Source organism: Acinonyx jubatus, chromosome B1, assembly GCF_027475565.1.
Source record: "Acinonyx jubatus isolate Ajub_Pintada_27869175 chromosome B1, VMU_Ajub_asm_v1.0, whole genome shotgun sequence".
Classification (NCBI taxonomy): domain Eukaryota; kingdom Metazoa; phylum Chordata; class Mammalia; order Carnivora; family Felidae; genus Acinonyx; species Acinonyx jubatus.
In genome coordinates, this window is record NC_069382.1 from 43295102 (window position 1) to 43313909 (window position 18808).

The following is an 18808-nucleotide window of genomic DNA, read 5'->3' on the forward strand; positions in this document are numbered from 1 at the left end:
CTCTACACCCGACGTGAGACTTAAACTCATGACCCCAAAATCAAGAGTCACATGCTCTTCTGACTGAACCAGCCAGGTGCTCCTAGAATGCAAAATTTTTGGTGGTACTTTTAAGCCATGCATATCACATACATAAATTTTGCCTATGACTTCAGGGGAGGTGTAGGGGCTATCCTGAAATTTATCCAGTTTAATATCATGTTAACGTCTTTTATTAATTTTTTAATGTTTATTTATTTATTTTTGAGTTGGAGGAGGAGGGGCAGAGAGAGGGAGACAGAGGATCCCAAGCAGGCTCTACACTGAAAGCGAAGAGCCCGATGTGCGGTTTGAACTCATGAACCGTGAGAACATGCCCTGAGCTAAATAAAGTCAGACACTTAACCAACTGGGGCACCCAGGCGCTCCTAACATCTTTTAACAGTAGTTGCATTTATTTTAAAATGTATTCTAATTTATTAAATTGATATAATCAAGAGAAAAGAAAATACAGTCAGGATTATTCTGTCCAGTAGCACTTGAGGAATTGCTAATGTAAGACAATTCCTCTTTTACAAAATAGTTGGAAGTATATATTCCTGAAAAGCAAAATCATAAAGACTTAGTAGCAGCATGGAAAAGATTTTTGGTACATTGAGGGACAAAGGCCAAATATGGAATTTGATTGTACACAGCCAGCCCTCTTCCTTTCGCACATAACAGATCCTTGCAAATGTGGGCCAGAGCCAAACAAGGGACTTCCTGTAACAAGGTGATTTCTTTCTTCAAAATTAAGAAAATATATATTAAATACTGAATTACAGCTTACCTTTTTGCCATAGTCTTTGAGGACAGATTTCTAGCTCTATTAAAGTTCTTGTTTTGTTATTTTTATTCATAATTTAATTCATAGCTAATGGGTATTTTTTGAGTTTTTGTTTTTTTAAAGGTTTTATATTTTTAAATAACCTCTACATCCAACATGAGGCTCAAACTCACAAAAAAATAAAAGTATCACTACATTTTTGCCAATAAATTTGAAAATTTATATGAATGGATTCTTAGAAAAGCATAATCATCACCACTCCCACAAAAATAAATTAAAAAATATGAATAGTTCTATAAACTATTAAAGAAATTGAAACTATCATTGAAAACCTTCCAACAGGGGCGCCTGGGTGGCTCAGTCAATTAAGCATCCTGCTTCAGCTCAGTTCATGATCTCAGGGTTTGTAGGTTTGAGCCCCGTGTTGGGCTCTGTGCTGACAGCTCAGAGCCTGGAGCCTGCTTTGGATTCTGTGTCTCCCTCTCTCTTGCTCTCTCTCTCAAAAATAAACATTAAAAAAAAAAAAAAAAAAAAAAAAGACGTTCCAAAAAAGAAAACTTTAAGCTCAGATGGTTCCACTGGTCAATCTGCCAAACATCTAAAGTTAGAAATAATGTCAATTAGAATAGAATAGAATTGAATAGAAAGAAGGAACAAGACAGATGTGGTAAAAATATATGCAACAAAGATGATAAGGGATTATGTTTTGTTGCAAAGAGTTCACATATGGAGAAAATATATGCAACATATGAACAAAGGTGCCACCTGCATGCTAATGAATGACAACCACCATTTGTCTCTAGGGTTAAAGTTGTACTTCCAGCAGTCTTTCTGGTTAATTCTCTTGGATTACATTACACATACAGTGTTAAAGAATGCTTTCAAATATAACACACTGGTTTTACACTTATGTGTTATGTGCTTCTCTACAGGGTGAATTTGTAAATGAATATGTCGGTGAATTAATTGATGAAGAAGAGTGCAGATTGCGAATCAAGCGAGCCCACGAGAACAGTGTAACTAATTTTTATATGTTAACTGTTACCAAGGTAAAATTGCTTTTTTTTTGTAAGAAAAAAGGATTCTTGGTTTTTGTTTCATGGTCTTAGGTTGAACTCCATTTCCTCTAACTTGATTTTTTTTTCCAGGAGAGTTAGAATGGTTTGAAGTAGCCAGTGTGCTACCAGCCACAGTGTGCTTCTTAACACCACAGTGCACCGTGGCTGGTTAGTGAAGCTTTGCATGTGGCATGTGAGGTGGCCCTGTGAGTGGAGAGACAGCCAGGACAGGGCAGACATGGTCACGGAAGAACCTGGCCCTCAGTTTCTCCAATACTGATGGAGACCATCAGCTCTGCCATGCTGAGTTCTAAAGCACCATTAAAGTTCTGATTTAGCAAAAATTCTCTGAATTGTTCTGTATACTGAAACTTCATGTCTGAGTTAGGACAAATGAATGAAGCCATAAGCAGGATGACAGGAAACTGCTAGTTTAATCCATGAGATTGTAAGCCACCTTTGCTGTACGTTCTGTCTGTATCTCACCTCACCTCTGCAGCAGCCCCCTGCCATGCAGGGGACAAGAAACTGAGGTCCAGCCATGACAAGTGATCTGTTGAGTGCAGAGCAAAGACTAGGACCCATCTTTCTGGTGTTCCAGGCTATCCCTGAAACTGAGGGAATACCATTAAAAGTAAGAACTAGAAATCACTTAAAAGCTTATTTTCTTGGTGCCTGGGTGGCTCAGTCGGTTGAGCGTCTGACTTCAGCTCAGGTCATGATCTCGCTGTTTGAGACCCGCATCGGGCTCTGTGCTGGCAGCTCAGAGCCTGGAGCCTGCTTCAGATTCTGTGTCTCCCTAATCTCTCTGCCCCTCCCCACTCGCACTCTCTCTGTCTCTCTCTCAAAAATAAATAAATATTTAAAAAATTAAAAAAAAAAAACTTACTCTAGGAGCGCCTGGGTGACTCAGTCGGTTAAGCGTCCGACTTTTGATTTCAGCTCAGGTCATGATCCCACGGTTCATGAGTTCAAGCCCCATGTCAGGCTCTGCACAGACAGTGCAAAGCCTGCTTGGGATTCTCTCCCTCCCTCCAGCATTCACACTGTCTCTCTCAAAATAAATAAACTTTAAAAACAAAAAAGCTTATTTTAGCTGATATGTCATTGTTTAACAGTTTTACAACTTTCATGATTGTAACTTTCATAAACATAAAATACCAATTATTTCTGATTACTGAGTAAGCCCTTCATATCCTCCCCTCACTGGCAGGGACCCTCCAGCCATCTTGACAATGCTGGGGAGGCCCCGTCCTCCAGAGCTTATCCAGATTATCAGAGTTTGAATTCAGGGGCCAGATTGTTGAGCTTTTGACTGTATTCTGAACATCAGTGTAAGTGAAACAGAAGGAACAGATGACTACTAAAGAGTATATCCCACACGACAGCCCTTCCATTGATCAAATCCCAAAGTCTTCATTCAGAGACCAAGTCTTTCATTTTTCCTCCTTCCCTCTCCGTGGCCTACACTCTTCTCCATTTGCCCCCATGGTCGTTTTGCTGCTTGAGCAGTGCAGGAAAGGAGGGCTGACAGCAGAAAACCATAGCTTCCACCCCACGCGGCTCACCGATCTCTGTGCTCTGGCATCGCAGAATGCCCTTCCTCAGCCTGTGGCCAACTGATCTTCCACGTAGCATTATTCTGTGGTCTATGTCTAGAAACAAACTGGAAGGAAGGAAGGAAGGAAGGAAGGAAGGAAGGAAGGAAGGAAGGAAGGAAGGAAGGAAGGAAAGAAAGAAAAGCTAAATTCTACTTTATCTTAAATGCTTTGACTTGAAGGTCATCAAATAAAGTCAAGAACTTAGTCAACGGCTCAGAGAGCACATGATGTCAGATTTGTCAGCCGTCAGACATCGGCTGGTAGCAAAAAGCTGCTCCCTGTGGCTCTTGACCAAGTTGGCTATTTCTGAGAGAGACTTGTACTTAGCTTTATGTTAAAGGCACCTTCATTTCTTTTCTTTCTGAAGGACCGTATAATTGATGCTGGCCCCAAAGGAAATTATTCTCGCTTTATGAACCACAGTTGTAATCCAAACTGTGAAACACAAAAGTGGACAGTGAATGGAGATGTTCGAGTTGGACTTTTTGCTCTTTGTGATATTCCTGCAGGTAAAAGACCAGCTTGTTCCCCATGCCCTCTTCCCTGGGCAGGACATCCCTCAAGGTTTGAGGCTTAAGGATTTATTCAAATAAGATAGAATTCTATTTAGAATTATTATCTGCCGTTAAGAAGTGAAAATCTGTGTCCTGCAAAAGGGAGTTTAAGCAAGCAGAGAGGATGTCACAGAATTCTCTGGGTCCTTGACCCTAATGAATTACTTCTCCAAGTTCTTGCTGTCTGTGCGATATAACCAGATGCTTAAGCTTTTGTTTTCTTTTTTAAAGTATTAACATACTGTGTTAACTTCAACTGGTGTCTGGGCTTGTTTGCGTGGGGGGGTGGAGGGTGTTTGTTTTTTAGTTGGAAGATCATCTGTTTCAGGGTAGACATAAAAAGCTTCTGAAACCAGCTGCTGCTTCCATTTTTCCTTACCCATCTAGCATCTTAACAGCAGAACTTGGTTTCTTCTCTGCTGGGTTTGTAGGAAAATGGGTAAGAAGAGAAGAACTATAGCTAGAAGAGAGTAAAGGCATTCCCGACGTTGTGGCCTCTTCAAGACCAGCTAAGAGAAAGCTTGGACCTCCCAGCTCAAATCCCTGGGTCTTTGGTGTAAATAGTAAATCTGCGTGGTGAATTCTTTTCTGATCATAATCTAAAGCATTAATCACCAGAGGTGGTATGGTCACCAAGATGCCATGGTCCTATTATTCATTCAGAAATTGGTGTAAATTAGCTTTAGGAAAGCAACTAAACCAGAACCCATTTGTCTTGAGCACAGATTTTAGATTCTTAGTCTGTGTTACATGGATCTTGACCGCTTCAATGAAAAGGATATGACGACTTCTGTAGACTATTTTTGCTGTCATCACTGGTGGATGGGGATGTTTTCCTCTATTGTTTTTCCCCATCACTGTCTTCTGTGTGGAACACGGGTGAGGGAAAAGCCTTCATGTCAGAGTCATGTCTCTCTTTCATTGTGGAGTGTGTGTCCGTGGCAGCGTTTCTCTTCCCCATGATTTGAGTATGAATAATTATTTCTCTTGTTTTAGGGATGGAGTTAACGTTTAATTACAACCTGGATTGTCTGGGCAACGGCAGAACGGAATGCCACTGCGGAGCAGAGAACTGCAGCGGCTTTCTGGGAGTGCGGCCGAAGGTCAGTCGTGAGGGAAGCAAGCACCCCAAGCCAGCGGGAAATCAGGAGTGGGGCTGCTCCAGAAGTGTATGACCATCTCAGGAAAATGCTGGCAAATGGGTACCTGGATTAGTTCGAGGGACAGTCGTTGTGGTAGCCAGAGTTTAGACTCTCTAACTTTCTAACGAAGCATATCTTAGTAGATCTGTCAGGTTCTGAAAATGTGTCTGTATTTCTGATTGTTTTTGAAGTTACCAGTATCCTTTTCAAAACTTTTTTTTAAAATTCACATTCTATTTAAAACCACTGAGTGAGGCGCTTTAAAATGTTTTGCGTTCTGGGGCGCCTGGGTGGCACAGTCGGTTAAGTGTCCGACTTGCGCTCAGGTCACGATCTCGTGGTTTGTGAGTGCGAGCCCCGCATCAGCTGTCAGCTCAGAACCCACTTCAGATCCTCTGTCCCCCTCTCTGTCTGCCCCTCCTCTGCTCGCTCACTGTCTCAAAAATAAACACTAAAAAAAAAATGGTGCGTTCTATGGTATGCGAATTATGTCTCAGTATCCTTGCAATTTAAAAAACAAAGCACCTTATTCAAAAGTAGTGAAAATGAAGCCATATTTTCATGTTCATACTGTTATGGGATAAGTCCTCCCAGTGGTTTTTAGGTCATTGAACAACCAAATTTAAAAGAGCTTAAATGAATGTGGGGTTGTGGGAGTTCCTGTTCTGTGTGAAGTTTCACGCACCGTGTTCAGTACAACTGTGATCCTTCTCCCTGCCAGCCAACATGTGCGTCAACAACTGAAGAAAAGGCCAAAAATGCTAAATTAAAGCAGAAGAGGCGAAAAATCAAAGCAGAACCAAAGCAGATGCATGAAGATTACTGTTTTCAGTGTGGAGATGGTGGAGAGCTGGTCATGTGTGACAAAAAAGACTGTCCCAAAGCATACCACCTCTTATGCCTTAACCTGACTCAGCCACCGTATGGTAAGCTAAACTCTTGAGACCCTGTCTCTGACGTGCGTGTAATGTAAGAGGTACTTCACTGTCCTTCGTGGAGCCGTGGAATGGATGAGGCTGACTAGAACAGCCAACAGTAGCAGACATAAAGTATGCTCACGAAAAATGTATCCCTGTAAATAGGGAGTGGGTGCGGGCCAGCAGAGACTGGTCTCTGTGTCCCTATTGCCCTGGGTGAGCAGTTGGCTCCTGTGGCATTGAGTTTCGGGCAGCAGCACGCCTCCGGGCTCACCGGTGCACCTGCTCGTAAGTTTGGCTGAAATTCGGAGTGGTGCTCAGGTGAACTCGGTCTACAATCAGAGAAGACGGTGGGAACGGGGGTGTTTCACGGGTCGTCGAGGCGGGCACTGATGGGGCTCTTTTCCCTGTCCCCGCCCCTCACTAGGAAAGTGGGAGTGCCCGTGGCACCAGTGCGGGGAGTGCGGCAGCGCCGCCGTCTCCTTCTGCGAGTTCTGCCCGCGCTCCTTCTGTAAAGATCACCGAGAGGGCGCTCTGGTTCCCTCGGCCCTGGAAGGCCGGCTCTGCTGCTCGGAGCACGACCCCGAATCTCCTGTGTCGGCAGAGTACTGGAGCAAGATCAAATGCAAGTTGGAATCGCAGGATCGTGGAGAAGACCTGAGAGAATAAATGGGTGGTGATTTCTTTTTTTTCTTTTTATTGAAATGACAAAAAGAAAAGAAAAAAGGGGAATCGGTGACGCGTTAGTGGAAGAAGAGCTGGCTGCGGTGCGCGCGGCCTTGGCCTTCAGCGCTGCCTTACTGAAGTGCGAATGGGGAGCCGGGTGGCGCGGGCAGGAGCAATTGCTGGGATCTGGTTCTGTTTTGTCAGCTTGCGGCCTCTTCTGTAGCGGGCCAGATTCCCTTGGTCTTTTCTTGCCTTTTATTGTGCTTCAATGCCTTTGCAGCTGGAAAAAGAGATGTCTTCGCTTTTAGAAGAGAAAGTTATGTTAATGAGATAAATTTGAAGTCTAGGATGTGTTCCTTGGGTGTAAAAAGCAAAAGTAGCCATCATTCCTTTATTTATTTTCTTTTTTTTTTTTTTTTATCTTAAGAAATGTAGTCAGGTAGTCTGTTCAGTGTGCGTGTGCGTCTCACGTAGGAGCTGGAGCAGGCCCTCTGGAAAAGGCTCTGATGATCTTCATATACCTCTTTGCTGAGCAGTAGGGAGGCTGACTTCTCTTTCCCTTCAGAACGTCTTTCATAGTCTCAGAGAAGGGCTTTATGGGAGTATTGGATCTGGCCTCTTGAGAACAAAATGCCTCAGTGGATTTTACCTCTGTGGTCTTAACCTGGGTGGGCTTTATGATGTGATAACTCTACCTAGAAAGGAATGTAATGTGGTTTTGGGTTTTGGAGAAAGACAGAAGGGGGTGCGTTCACTGAGTTGGAAATATTTTCCATTGATCGTGGACATTTTTGATGAAGTGTGTTTATGTGGACGTGAGTGGTCATCCCCCCTCTATCCTGGCACACTGACAAAGGCAGATAACGGGAGACGAGAGGCCCAGACCAGACACTGTATCATACAAGCACCATTTTCTGTTCAGTATAGTGGAGCCCCCTCGTCCATCTTGGAGAGAATTAAGGGCATTTCCTCTCTTGTCTCTGCTTCCCTGTCCCAGTCAAACATTCCCTTTGTCAGCTCGCTGGCCGCTCAGCCATGTTTCCTAGTGGGAACTACACAAATGAATCTGAGCTGTATCTGAGTAGGTTTCTTGGTTTAGTCCCTAATTTGGGGGGCAGAAGGGGTAGGGGCAGCCCCAAGTTCTATGTAGACAATTTATATCTCGTATTATCTAGTAACCAACATCGCCCCCATTGAGGAAGGGGGACACTTCTACAGGGTAGGTAAGAGCCACACAAACACACTTCGTTGTAGGAAGCACTTAGGGAAGCTCCCGAGAAAGCAGCGTTAGCAAAAATGGTTGGTGGTGATGCTTGGATCTCACAGATGCAAGTGTACCAAGGTGTCTGCCCACAAAATTCACTTGCATTTCATGTTTAGGAATATGTATATTCCAGTATTCCTGGTATGAAGTAATTAGTCATGTCAGACCTTGTTGTAACACTGTGCTAAGTAGAAGTCTAGGGCTAGCTTGAATGAACTATAACTTTCTCTGTGGATTCTGACTGCTTACAGTTGCTGATACCTGGTAGCATTTATTTTCCCTCAAGAAGTTTCTAGGAACCTTCTGAAGGTTGAGAGAGTAGATGCTCGGCCACATTCCTTCGGTTGTGTCACGCATGTTCCTTTTTTCTTGTCAATTTAGAGTTCTTCTCTGGAAAAAAGAAGAAACACTGTTTTGTGCCTCTTTTTTTAATGTAAATGTGTAATCGTACTGGGTTTTCTCTTGTAAAAAAAAAACAAACAAAAACCACACTACACTTCCTTTACTTAAGCTCCTAAACTGCCATTTGCCTGATTCCAGCAATTAATTCTGAGGTGACTTCTTGGGCCTCCAGTAATTCTATTGATCAGACATGGTCCCAGAAGAAAGAGCAAAATGGAAAATGCTGTACGTGTTACCAAATATAATTGCTATGAGTAACATGAAGTACAGCTTCACCAAAACACTAAACTCTTTGCAACATAATTGCTCTTGAGCAATTATATGGTTTGATATCCTTTTAAAAAATAATTTAAGAAAATCTAGGTTTTATCATACTAAAACTTTATATATATATATATATATATATATATATATATATATATATATATGATAGATGTTTGCTTTTTTAAACTTACTAACATGAAGGATTTCCTTTAACATTCGAAGTGCAACTCTTGTTGAAATAGTATCAAACATGAAATCTTCTCTCCTTGCTTTGTTTCCAACTCAGTGCTATTTAATATCTGAGGACTTTTCTACGGTAAGCCAGGGTACATCCTCTGCACTGCAGGTACCTTAGGTTTAAGTATTTTTATGCAGCTTCTTCATTGTGTTGTGTTTGGTTCATGTATCTGTAACAGCTCTGCTGAGATTTCATCGTTTTTGTTGGGGGTGGGGGGTACCTAATAGGATTGTTCTGCCATTTCAGAAATCAGGGTAGAAAACAAAGTGGCTAACCACAGCTCTGGAGTCTTTGTCCGTGACTGCTCTTTAACAGTCCGAAAAGTGGCTTCGGTCCTGCCAGTGCCAAGGAGCTCTCCTCACACCTCCGTGGTGTCACTCCTGACCTCTTTCATGTATTTCCAAGTTGCAGGTGATAGAAGCAGAGAGGGAGAGAGAGTTGCGCTCACTGCGCCTCGCCAGTGAGGTATTCCAAAAGACGTGTCTCTCTCTCAGTCTTAAGTTGGTATTTGTTAACTTTTAAATCTGTATGTGTGGTCAGAGCATAGATGGTTGGTTTTTATTCTTGTCCAAAAATGAGATAGCTCATGGCAGCATGGGATAATGGTGGTATTTTTTTTTTTAGCCTCCTCTTAATTCTTTGGAAGAAGAAGTGAATGTAAAATTTTTGATCATCAGCGTAAAGCTTCAGAAATCAGACAGTAACAACTACAGAGGAAATCCTGGAAGCCACTAGGCGTGTGCAGTGCAGGAAGGGGCTGGACCCCGGTCACAAGGGAGTCAGGAGGGCCGCCTGGGGCTGGGAGGGGGTGGCTGACCCTTCATTCCTGGAAGGCCAAAGCAGCTGGAGGAAGTGATTCACTCCTGTAATATCTAATCAGGGCTAGAGTCAGGAGGGAGGTGGGTTTTATTTTCATTTTTATCTTAACAAGTTCCTCCTCTACCTTAATTCTCAAAAATGATGGCCTGAGCTATAGAATAGGCTGCCTTTTAGAATCATTGAAACTTGGAGCTGTGTGTTCAAGTCGGGACCATATCTTAAATAAATAAATAAATAAATAAATAAATAATGGCGGGGGAGGGGGGGGGTTGGTGGTTGCTCCTAGCTCCCTTCTGCCATTTCCACAGACTATTTGGAAACGTGCTTGTGAAAAATGTTTTGAAATTCTGAGATAATCATGTAAAGGACTCTCAGGGCAGGCTGTTGGACACGTTTCTTTCATGGTTCATGAAGTAGAGTTTCCTTTTGGACTAGTCACGTGGTCTGTGCTCCACAGGGCCGGACCCAGAGCTGCAGTGTGGAGGGTGGGGAGGCCGCTGTGCAGGGGGGAGTCTCTGGACTGCCCGGGACTTGTGGCTCGTCCTTCACTTCCTTTTAAGTCCCACGCTCTTCCTTTAGCATTCACCTTAAAGTCAAGGTGCTGCCACATGCCACGTCCCGACAGGGTAAGGAAACGAGTTGCCGTGGAGTCCTCACGGCTTGGGAATCTTACATTTGATGTACTTCTCCGTGAGGTACCATGACCTTGGGAAGTCGCTTGATCGCTGGGCAGCGCAAATTCCGCTCCACTTCCTTCTTCCAAGGCTGCGGCATCTGGCCACCCCAAGTCGTTGGGCCTTGTTGCTGCGACTTGACGAGATCATTGGGAACCATTTCCTTTGGCCCAGAGCCACCTCGAATTGGTCCCTGGTTATCTGTAAACAAAGAGTAGAACTCCCAGTTTCAGATGAGCTGGGGAATAGATGTAATTAGACAGCTTTGCCATGTATTAACAAATACTGAAAAGTTGGGAATTTGTATATACTGAAATCTACCGACTTTTACCTGGGGCGGGGACCGGGAGAGAAGGGGTAGAATAGGGTGAGGGCGGGGACTGATCATGTTTACCACAGGTACGAAGTAGTCACTTTAACATTGAGACCTCTGCCTCATTGAATTCAGGTTTTTTAAGTACTTGAAACTCTTCAGATTCCCCTTATTTTACAGTTATTTTTAAATTTATGAAGTAGAAAGCATTGTTTTGTATACTGTTTTGAAAACAAATAGCCTAGTCTCTTATCCTCTTTAGCTTGGATTAAAGGCAAAGTTCTGCAAATGGGAGAGGGTGTCCACAGCAGCTATCTCAGATTTCATGTATGCATTTGAGGAAGAGACTCTTGCATGAAATACCAGCAGCATTTTTATGAATATTTCCTACGTATGTTCTTTATTTTGTCATTTTGTCAGCCCTATCCCCGTGCACCTCCTCTTTCCTTTTAATATATATGCCTGTGTAGGGAAAAAAACAAAAATTTGCACTTACGTTGCACTCCTGAAATGCAGGGTATAACCTGCGTGTTTCAAAAAACATTTCCGTTCTTTTCTTGTCAGTCCATTGCTTAGGTGACAAGTTCAGGTGCTGGTGGCACATACGTGTGAAAGGGGAGGAGGAGGAGAGCGACCTGTGCCTCAGTAGCCCGTGCAAGTCCATTACGTGTAAGACAAAGGGAAAAGATAAACAGTTGCCAAAGTCATTTATTCAGCCCCTAGTTTTCTTACGTGACCTCCATCTGCGGATTAGCAAGAAAGCACCCTCGGGTGCCAGCGCGCCCTCTCCCTGCCTGCTGCGGACCTCTGACTCGAGCTGGTGGCTCTCAGCAGCCAGCAGATCCCCGAGATAAGGTATTCGTAAGGTATTCTTGTCAGTTTAGGAGTGGACTGGATAAAATTTACTTTTCTACTTTTATCTCATTTGTGCTGTCACATACCCTGTGTCAAAAAAGAAAATCATATTGCCTCCGATGACCAAGATGCTAAATGATGATTACAACTGGCTAATAATTAGGTCCTTTTTATATACAGGGGTGTGTGCATAATTGGAATTGGTATGAGAAATTCATTTGTAACCACTTGTGATATTGCACAACAAACACAGATACCTACAGATTCTGTTTTCATTTTCTTGTGATCTTTATCTATGATAATGACCTTTGTAGATTGGTTATTTCTGTACTTTGTTTATCTGTAATAAACTTTGTAGATCCTGTGAAATGTTATTTTGCCTAAATCACTTGAGATTTGAGTCTTTAATAACAGAGCATCAATATTCACTAAAGTCAATCTCTTTTGGGTTTCTGTGGCTTGGCTAGAAGCTCTTGACACTAAGGGATTAGTGTTCATTTTCCCTGGGGGGTGTTCCACTAGGGCATTACTGTATAATGACTTGATGTTGCCACATAGACTTCAAGATACATGATATTTTGGGGATTTTGTTGATCGACCTATGTTTTACTGCATAGTGTGAATCGTGTAAAGCTTGGTTAACCTGTATATAGATAGCTTATTGGTGACTAGTTACAGTACATTTAGGATTGCCTGTAATTTTAAGCTTCTAACTACTGTGTGTGCTGGTAGGAACATAAATTTTTGTACATTATATTTACTGAGATGTTGCCTTTTTTTATTTGACAACTACTTTGGAATTCAGACGTGTTTTTTGCTTCCGTGAGGATTAATTTGGAAAGGTTCTTAATGACATTCCACTGATTTCAGATTTTGCTTGAGATTGACTTCAATAAATTGTCCTGTATGTTACAAATTAAATTGTGGACTTGTTCATTGCCTGTCATTTCTTGCCACAACTACTGGACAAGGGGTCATAATGGGAGGGAGGGGACCCGGCGCAGGGCTGAATGGCCCAAGATGTGCACCCTGAGGGGGAGGGGGGCGGCGGTGAGTCCGCAGCACTGCAGGGCCCTTCGGGATGTCCCCGCCGCTGCGCTGCGAATAAACGTGGGGCCGCACTCGTGGGGTTTGGTTTGGTTTTCATAGAGGTGAGGTCCTTGGAGAATGTCGCTCCCCGCTTGGCGTGGTAGGAGAATATCGAGGCACCGACTGGTTGGCGAAGGGCGCCACGGGGATAGATGTCCCTCTCATCCGGTCGGTTTCTCAGACTCCACGGAGAAACTGCTGCTTGGCTGGGCACCGGGAGCCAGCTCCCTGCCCAGCACCCTAGAACGGCCCCGCTTGCTCCCCATTCCTTTGGCGAGGTGCTGCTCTCGGGACGGCGCCGGAGCCGCCCCTCCTGCTCCCGGGGTTGCCGACCCGCCCCGGCCGCGAGGTGGCCGCCCGCCTTCTGCGCGCGCAGTTCCCCCGGCGCCCGCTAGCCCGCTCTGAGAGGAGCCGAGGCCCGGCCTCCCGGGACTGCCCTCCAGGGGGCGGGCGCGCGCCCCGCAGCCGCCGCAGCGGTAGACACGTCAGCGCGGCGTCTGTCCGGGGCCGAGCGCAGGATGGAGAAGGCGGCGGCGGCGGCGGCGGCGGCCCTCGGGGCCGAGTTGGGCGTGCGGATCGCCCTGTTCGCGGCCTTCCTGTAAGCGTCTTGCGGTCGGACCCCACTCCAGACGGGCTGCCGACCCCAAAGGAGGCGGGCAGGCAGCCCCTGCCTCGGCCTGGGGCTCCTCGAGCGCCGCCCGCGGGCCAAGGTCCGGGGTCCCTAGGTCGGAAGCCCCGGCCGTTCCAGGAAACAAGCCGACAGGCTCTGCACATTTTTGTTTCTCCTTTAGGGTAACAGAGGTTCTCCCTCCCTTCCAGCGGCTGATCCAACCAGAGGAGATGTGGCTTTACCGGAATCCGTATGTGGAAGCAGAGTATTTCCCTACCAAGCCCATGTTTGTGCGTGGAGAACTAGCCTTCCTTCTGACCCTTAGTACCTGTTACTGAGCTTAATGCCAGGAAGCAGCAGGAGGTGGTCGTTTTGGCTTCAAAACGGAAACTTACTGTCCCCCTTGATGTGCTAAAAATTTTGTTTCCTTATGATTAGGATCCAAATTTAGCAAGATGTCAGTTTTTGCTCCAGGGCCATGTTCTGAGCTCTGTTCCTTAGGGTGGGGATGGCCCGAGGGAACTGGTCATTTAGAATAATGGGGTGATGGTGTTACTTGCTGGTGGAGCTGCTAGTGCCCAGTCTGACGCTGCTTGTATTGACAGGGGAACAGGGAGCTCTGACATGTGAGTTCTGCTGTCCCTACCACCCCTCTTCCCTGTGGGAGCTCCTTTAACAACTAGTGGTCTCGGGGTTTGGTTTTTTAACCTCTGCCATGTTCCGGTTCAGGTCATTGCATTTCTCTCCCCACTGTCTCTGATCCTCCTGGCCAGATGTCTCAAGAAAGCGGGCGGGACAGACAGCAGACAGGCCTGCCTGGGTAAGAACTAGCGGTCTCTGGCTGGGTTACCTCCTTGGTGCTGGAATGAGAAGGTGGGAGTTGTGGGCTTCAGCCACTGGAGGTGTGACCTCAGTGGGTGGAGACCATGGGGTTCTGCATTCCTAAAGTCGTCCTATCTCCCCTGTACCCGTGCTGTCACCCATGACACCGAAAACTAGCACTCTAAGAACGTAACTTCCTAGCAGTGCCTATATGCACTGGATAATTTGTACCCCAGAAACATCTTCAGCCTAGTGCAGAAGTTCTCTCTGTGCAACAACACGTTAAGAGAATTATTTCCACGCTCAGCTCCGGCTGGAGCCTGACCATTCCTGTCTCAGAAAGACATGGCTGCTCTCAAGAGACAATGACCATGCAGCGCCTCTGAGGCAGAAACTAACAGTAAGTTTCTTTGCTTTCCAGCTGCCAGCCTTGCCCTGGCTCTGAACGGTGTCTTTACCAACACAATAAAACTGATAGTGGGCAGGTGAGTGAGCAGGGTCCGCACCTGGGTGCCAGCCCTTCCCTCCCCCCCCCACCCACCTACAGGAGGTGGTTCATGGCTGCACCACACAGCTTCCTCCTTATCCTTTCCTCCTCTGTCTGACCTTGCTTTTTTCACTTAACTCTTCCTCCCTTTCCCTATGGTTGTCCTGCAGGTGACACTTGGGCTCTTCGCTGCCCTGAACAGCATTTCCCACTGACAGCCGCAGCAGGGTCCACGTCCTCTAGAGCACCTGCTGAAGCTGCAGGGTGACTTGCTCCTTGCCCTAACAATTTATCATGTGCTGGACCGGCTCCCGCCCACCCCACCCCACCCCCCACCTCCCGATTTAAATGCTGACCCTGGAAATAATGCTTTTCTTTTAATGGTGACTGTCCTAATCCACTTCCATTATTTTGCCTGGGACACCATTTGACCGAGAGTAAATGGATTACAGATTACAGATGTCTGATAAAACCAAAAAATAATTTCTGGCGTTGTCAGGCGATCTGTGTTGAGATCATGCTTCTTTCAGGCCACGCCCAGACTTCTTCTACCGCTGCTTCCCGGATGGGCAAGCCCATTCTGACTTGAAGTGCACAGGAGACAAGGACGTGGTGAATGAGGGCCGGAAGAGCTTCCCCAGTGGACATTCTTCCTGTACGATGTGAACTTGACATCTCTGCCTTTTGGGGGGGCCACTGAATTTAACCTAGGAAATGTGTGAGGATGGGATCATCTCACTAGTTTTGTTCTTGTATCTAGAAACTAGCGAACCCCCCCTTCTTTAATAACCCCAAGATTTCACAAGTCTGAGCCTCAAAAATCAGGGAGGAGAGAGGAAGTAGTTTACCTTCATGAGATCTGGAACGTTTTAGGATTGTTGTATTATTTGCCTAGATCCTGCAATCTTGTACTAGTTATAAAAGCGTTAACCTTTGCTGAAGGACTACTATGCGTCAGGTTCTTTGGAAGGCATTTTTGATTCTTACCTCATTTAATACCAAAATAGCACAATGAGGTGGGTGGTAGTATTTTTATGATTCCCATTTATACATGAGGAAACGAAGGCATTGAGAAGTTAAATAACCTGCCCAATTGTTAGTATTCCAAAAACTATTCTCAGAATAAATATTAACTTTGGGACACAAAATAAAGTCCTTCATTTTCCCTTTTGTTTCCTCCTCCTCCATCATCAATGATCTCTACCAGAAGGGTATCCAGAAAGAATAAAACATGCATGCCCCCCCCCCCCCCCCCGCCACCTATTTGCAGATGGATGACAGCGCTTCCTTTAAGAGACATACACTTATAGGTTTTCCCTCTTCTAGTTGCATTTGCTGGTCTGGCCTTTGCTTCCTTCTACCTGGCGGGGAAGTTACATTGCTTCGCGCCACAAGGCCGTGGGAAGTCTTGGAGGTTCTGTGCCTTTCTGTCACCTCTCCTCCTCGCAGCTGTGATTGCACTTTCCCGCACCTGTGACTATAAGCATCACTGGCAAGGTAAGCGAGGTATTCGTGCCGTGCAAGTCCGCACGTTTCACCCACCATTTTACCCCAAGCATTTGGCACAGAGGAGACGCTGAATGTGTCTGCTAAATGAATAAACAAATAAGTATGGGAGGGTCTGGGTTTCTGAACCAGCTGTATGGAGCATGGGAAAGTACAGTTTCCTTTTAAGGAGAAATATCCTAAATTTTCCATTACTCTGAACCATCATAAGTTCAGAATAAACTACGAATTTCATTTTTATCTAAGAAATTTTTTACCACAAACCTCAAAAGCTCAATTCACTTAGGGTCTTAAAAGTCAAGTTTGTTGTCATGTTTTTTGTTCAGAAACTAAAGTTCAAGAAAACATAAAATTGTAGTTAAACCAAAGAAATTTAAGTTGAATGACAAAGCAAAACATCCAAGTGACAGAGTACCTTCCCAGAAAACTCCTAATTCAAAAAAAAAACCTGACAGTATTTCCTAAAAGTCCTTAGGAGCCCTAAGGCTCCTAAAGAATAAACTTTTTTTTTTTTTCCTGCAAAGAAAGGCAACTCCTGAGGAGTTTATTGCTTCCTCTAGAACTCTTTAAATGATGAAAAAGGGGTTAATATCATTAAGTGAAACGTTATTCCGAATTTTTAAAAAATTCAATCTGGTATACTTGGAAAAAGGCTCATTTACATTTATTTAACTAAAGATGTGTTTTGATTTGGTTTAGAAAAGAACCTGATGATAATCCTATTACTCATATAACAAAACTGAGAAAGCCTAAAGAAACCATAAACCTGGAATTGAGGTTTTTTTGCAGCCCAAACAAGTAGAGAAACCTGAAGGGCCAAGGTCTCTGTACCGACGTACCTCATTTTATTGCACTTTACAGATAACGTGTCTTGTGCAAATTGAAGTTTGTGGCGATGCTGCGCTAGGCAGGTCTCGCAGTGCCAGTTTTCCACGTTTGCTCACTTCGTGTTTCCCTGTCTCATTTTGGTAACTGTTGAATATTTCAAACTTTTTCATTATTACTATATTTGTTATGGTGGTCTGTGATCAGTGGTGATGAGTTGTTGAAAGCTCAGATGATGGTTAGCATTTTTTAGCAATAAAGTATTTTTTAATTAAGTTATGTGCTTTTTTTTTTTAGATGTAATGCTATTGCACACTTAATAGACTACGGCACAGTATTAGCGTAACTTTCATCTTGCACTGGGAAACCAAAAAATTCATCTGACTTGCTTTATTGAGACATTCCCTTTACTGCAGTGATCTACAATTGAACTCGCAGTATCAGTATGCCAGCACCACGTGGTGTTTTAACATGATTTACGAGTCTAATATGATTAAGAGAAGACCTTATCTCTTCTCTTTCAGACGTACTAGTTGGATCCATGATTGGCCTGACATTTGCCTATGTCTGCTACAGGCAGTATTATCCTCCGCTGACTGATGCAGAATGCCATAAACCATTTCAGGACAGACTTGTACTTCCCATTGCACAGAAGCCTGGTGATCCTTATCATTTTAGTATTTAGAAATTGGAACTACCTCAGTGGAGATTAGGTGAATCACCCTTCGTAACTGCCCAAGAATTTCTGACCTTTTGTCTCTTAAGAGGTACAAGTGAGGACATCAGCACTTCATTCTGCCTCCATATGTTTATGCAGTTTTGCTCACATGGATTTATCATGGAGTCAAAGTTCAAGGTTCTTTTTCACTGCTCTGTGCCACACATTTGGTAAAAAGATCATACAGTAGTCTACCAGCTGGTATCCCAATATCTACAGCATTTTACATTTCATTTAAATGCCATTCTGGGAAGGATCTTTCACAAAGAAGCCTTTGCAAGGGGTGCCTGGGTGGCTCAGTCAGTTGAGCGTCCAACTCGATTTTGGCTCAGGTCATGATTTCAGGGTTGTGGGATTGAGCCCCATTTCGGGCTCTGTGCTGAGCATGGAGTCTGCTTAAGATTCTCTCCCTCCGCCCCTCTCCCCTGCTCGCTCAGGCTCTAAAATAAGAAAAAAAGATTTTACGAAGAAGCCTCTACATATCCTAGAAGCTAGAGATGAATTTCCATTTTCTATAGCTCAAAATCTTAAAATCCAGGGCATGACCAACTGAAATTTTGGCTCTGTTTACTTTCTCTGGTGACAATTCCATCAAACCTTATATAGGAAAATGTCCAATTCTGGCTGTTTTACCTTCCTACATATGTACCTTACCTGAGTCTAGTCAAATATTGCTGTCCATTTTAAATACTGTGGACATAAATTATTTATTGAATTACTAAGTAAACAGTTTTAAAAAATGGAAGGACAAATGAGGTGGAAACCACCCTCAGTTGCTAGTACTGAAACATACTCCTAAACTGTGCTCACTAGTTTCCTTCTCTCCATGCATGACTGAAGACCTGCCCAAATGCATCAACTCTGCCAACTGGCTAAAGCAGGAAAGAAAAATTACAGATGTGGTTATCTAGCGGAAAAATGAACTTTCTGTGACCCTTCTTCAAATGGGATACAAGGAACAATTTTACAGGAGATGCTACAGGACCTACAAGTACCTTTCTCTTTACAATCGTACTTTAAATATAACCTTGGCTTACGTGTTTCGGTATCTTCAGTGTGTGTTTTTCCTTCAATAAATGTGATATTCAAAGAAGATGGTGACTGTGGGTGTTTTGGGTCCTTAATACCACACGAGAGCCAGAACATTTCCAAAGTAAAACCCTGGATTCCCCATCTGAC

General features: G+C 44.3%; 2 protein-coding genes across 15 annotated transcripts in view; both read left to right on the forward strand.

Moving 5' to 3' along the window:
- The window catches only part of NSD3 (nuclear receptor binding SET domain protein 3), a 116595-nt gene extending 104102 nt beyond the window's left edge, over positions 1-12493 (forward strand). For 4 of the 6 annotated variants that reach the window (XM_027070601.2, XM_053216592.1, XM_053216594.1 and 1 more), the window contains 5 exons: positions 1738-1854; positions 3832-3973; positions 5015-5121; positions 5882-6086; positions 6505-12493. In XM_027070601.2, coding sequence (XP_026926402.1) covers positions 1738-1854; positions 3832-3973; positions 5015-5121; positions 5882-6086; positions 6505-6746 — 813 coding nt within the window. In that variant the 3' untranslated portion in view covers positions 6747-12493. The remainder of the gene's footprint in view (positions 1-1737; positions 1855-3831; positions 3974-5014; positions 5122-5881; positions 6087-6504) is intronic. The other 2 variants (XM_053216595.1, XM_053216596.1) reach the window with 1 other exon arrangement.
- Positions 12494-12567: 74 nt separating this feature from the next.
- On the forward strand, positions 12568-18722 carry PLPP5 (phospholipid phosphatase 5). 9 transcript variants are annotated; one of them, XM_053216601.1, is made up of 8 exons: positions 12568-12723; positions 13453-13521; positions 14001-14091; positions 14515-14578; positions 15111-15235; positions 15907-16077; positions 17436-17624; positions 18470-18722. In XM_053216601.1, the coding sequence occupies exons 1-7, from the start codon at positions 12583-12585 to the stop codon at positions 17594-17596; spliced, it is 822 nt and encodes a 273-aa protein (XP_053072576.1). In that variant the 5' UTR covers positions 12568-12582; the 3' UTR covers positions 17597-17624; positions 18470-18722. The 9 variants fall into 9 exon arrangements, with proteins under 9 accessions (XP_053072576.1, XP_053072575.1, XP_053072578.1 ...); XM_053216600.1 differs by having other exon boundaries at positions 17436-18722; XM_053216603.1 differs by lacking the exon at positions 17436-17624.
- The last annotated feature ends 86 nt before the right edge of the window (positions 18723-18808 follow it).

What these genes read in the sequence shown, in the direction of transcription:
- PLPP5 (XM_053216600.1), top strand. Translation starts at nt 12,583, where the DNA reads ATGGCCCAAGATGTGCACCCTGAGGGGGAGGGGGGCGGCGGTGAGTCC. An exon ending in CAGCAGACAGGCCTGCCTGG is followed by an intron (nt 14,092 to 14,514) that starts GTAAGAACTAGC and finishes TTTGCTTTCCAG; the next exon opens with CTGCCAGCCTTGCCCTGGCT. An exon ending in CTATAAGCATCACTGGCAAG is followed by an intron (nt 16,078 to 17,435) that starts GTAAGCGAGGTA and finishes CTTCTCTTTCAG; the next exon opens with ACGTACTAGTTGGATCCATG.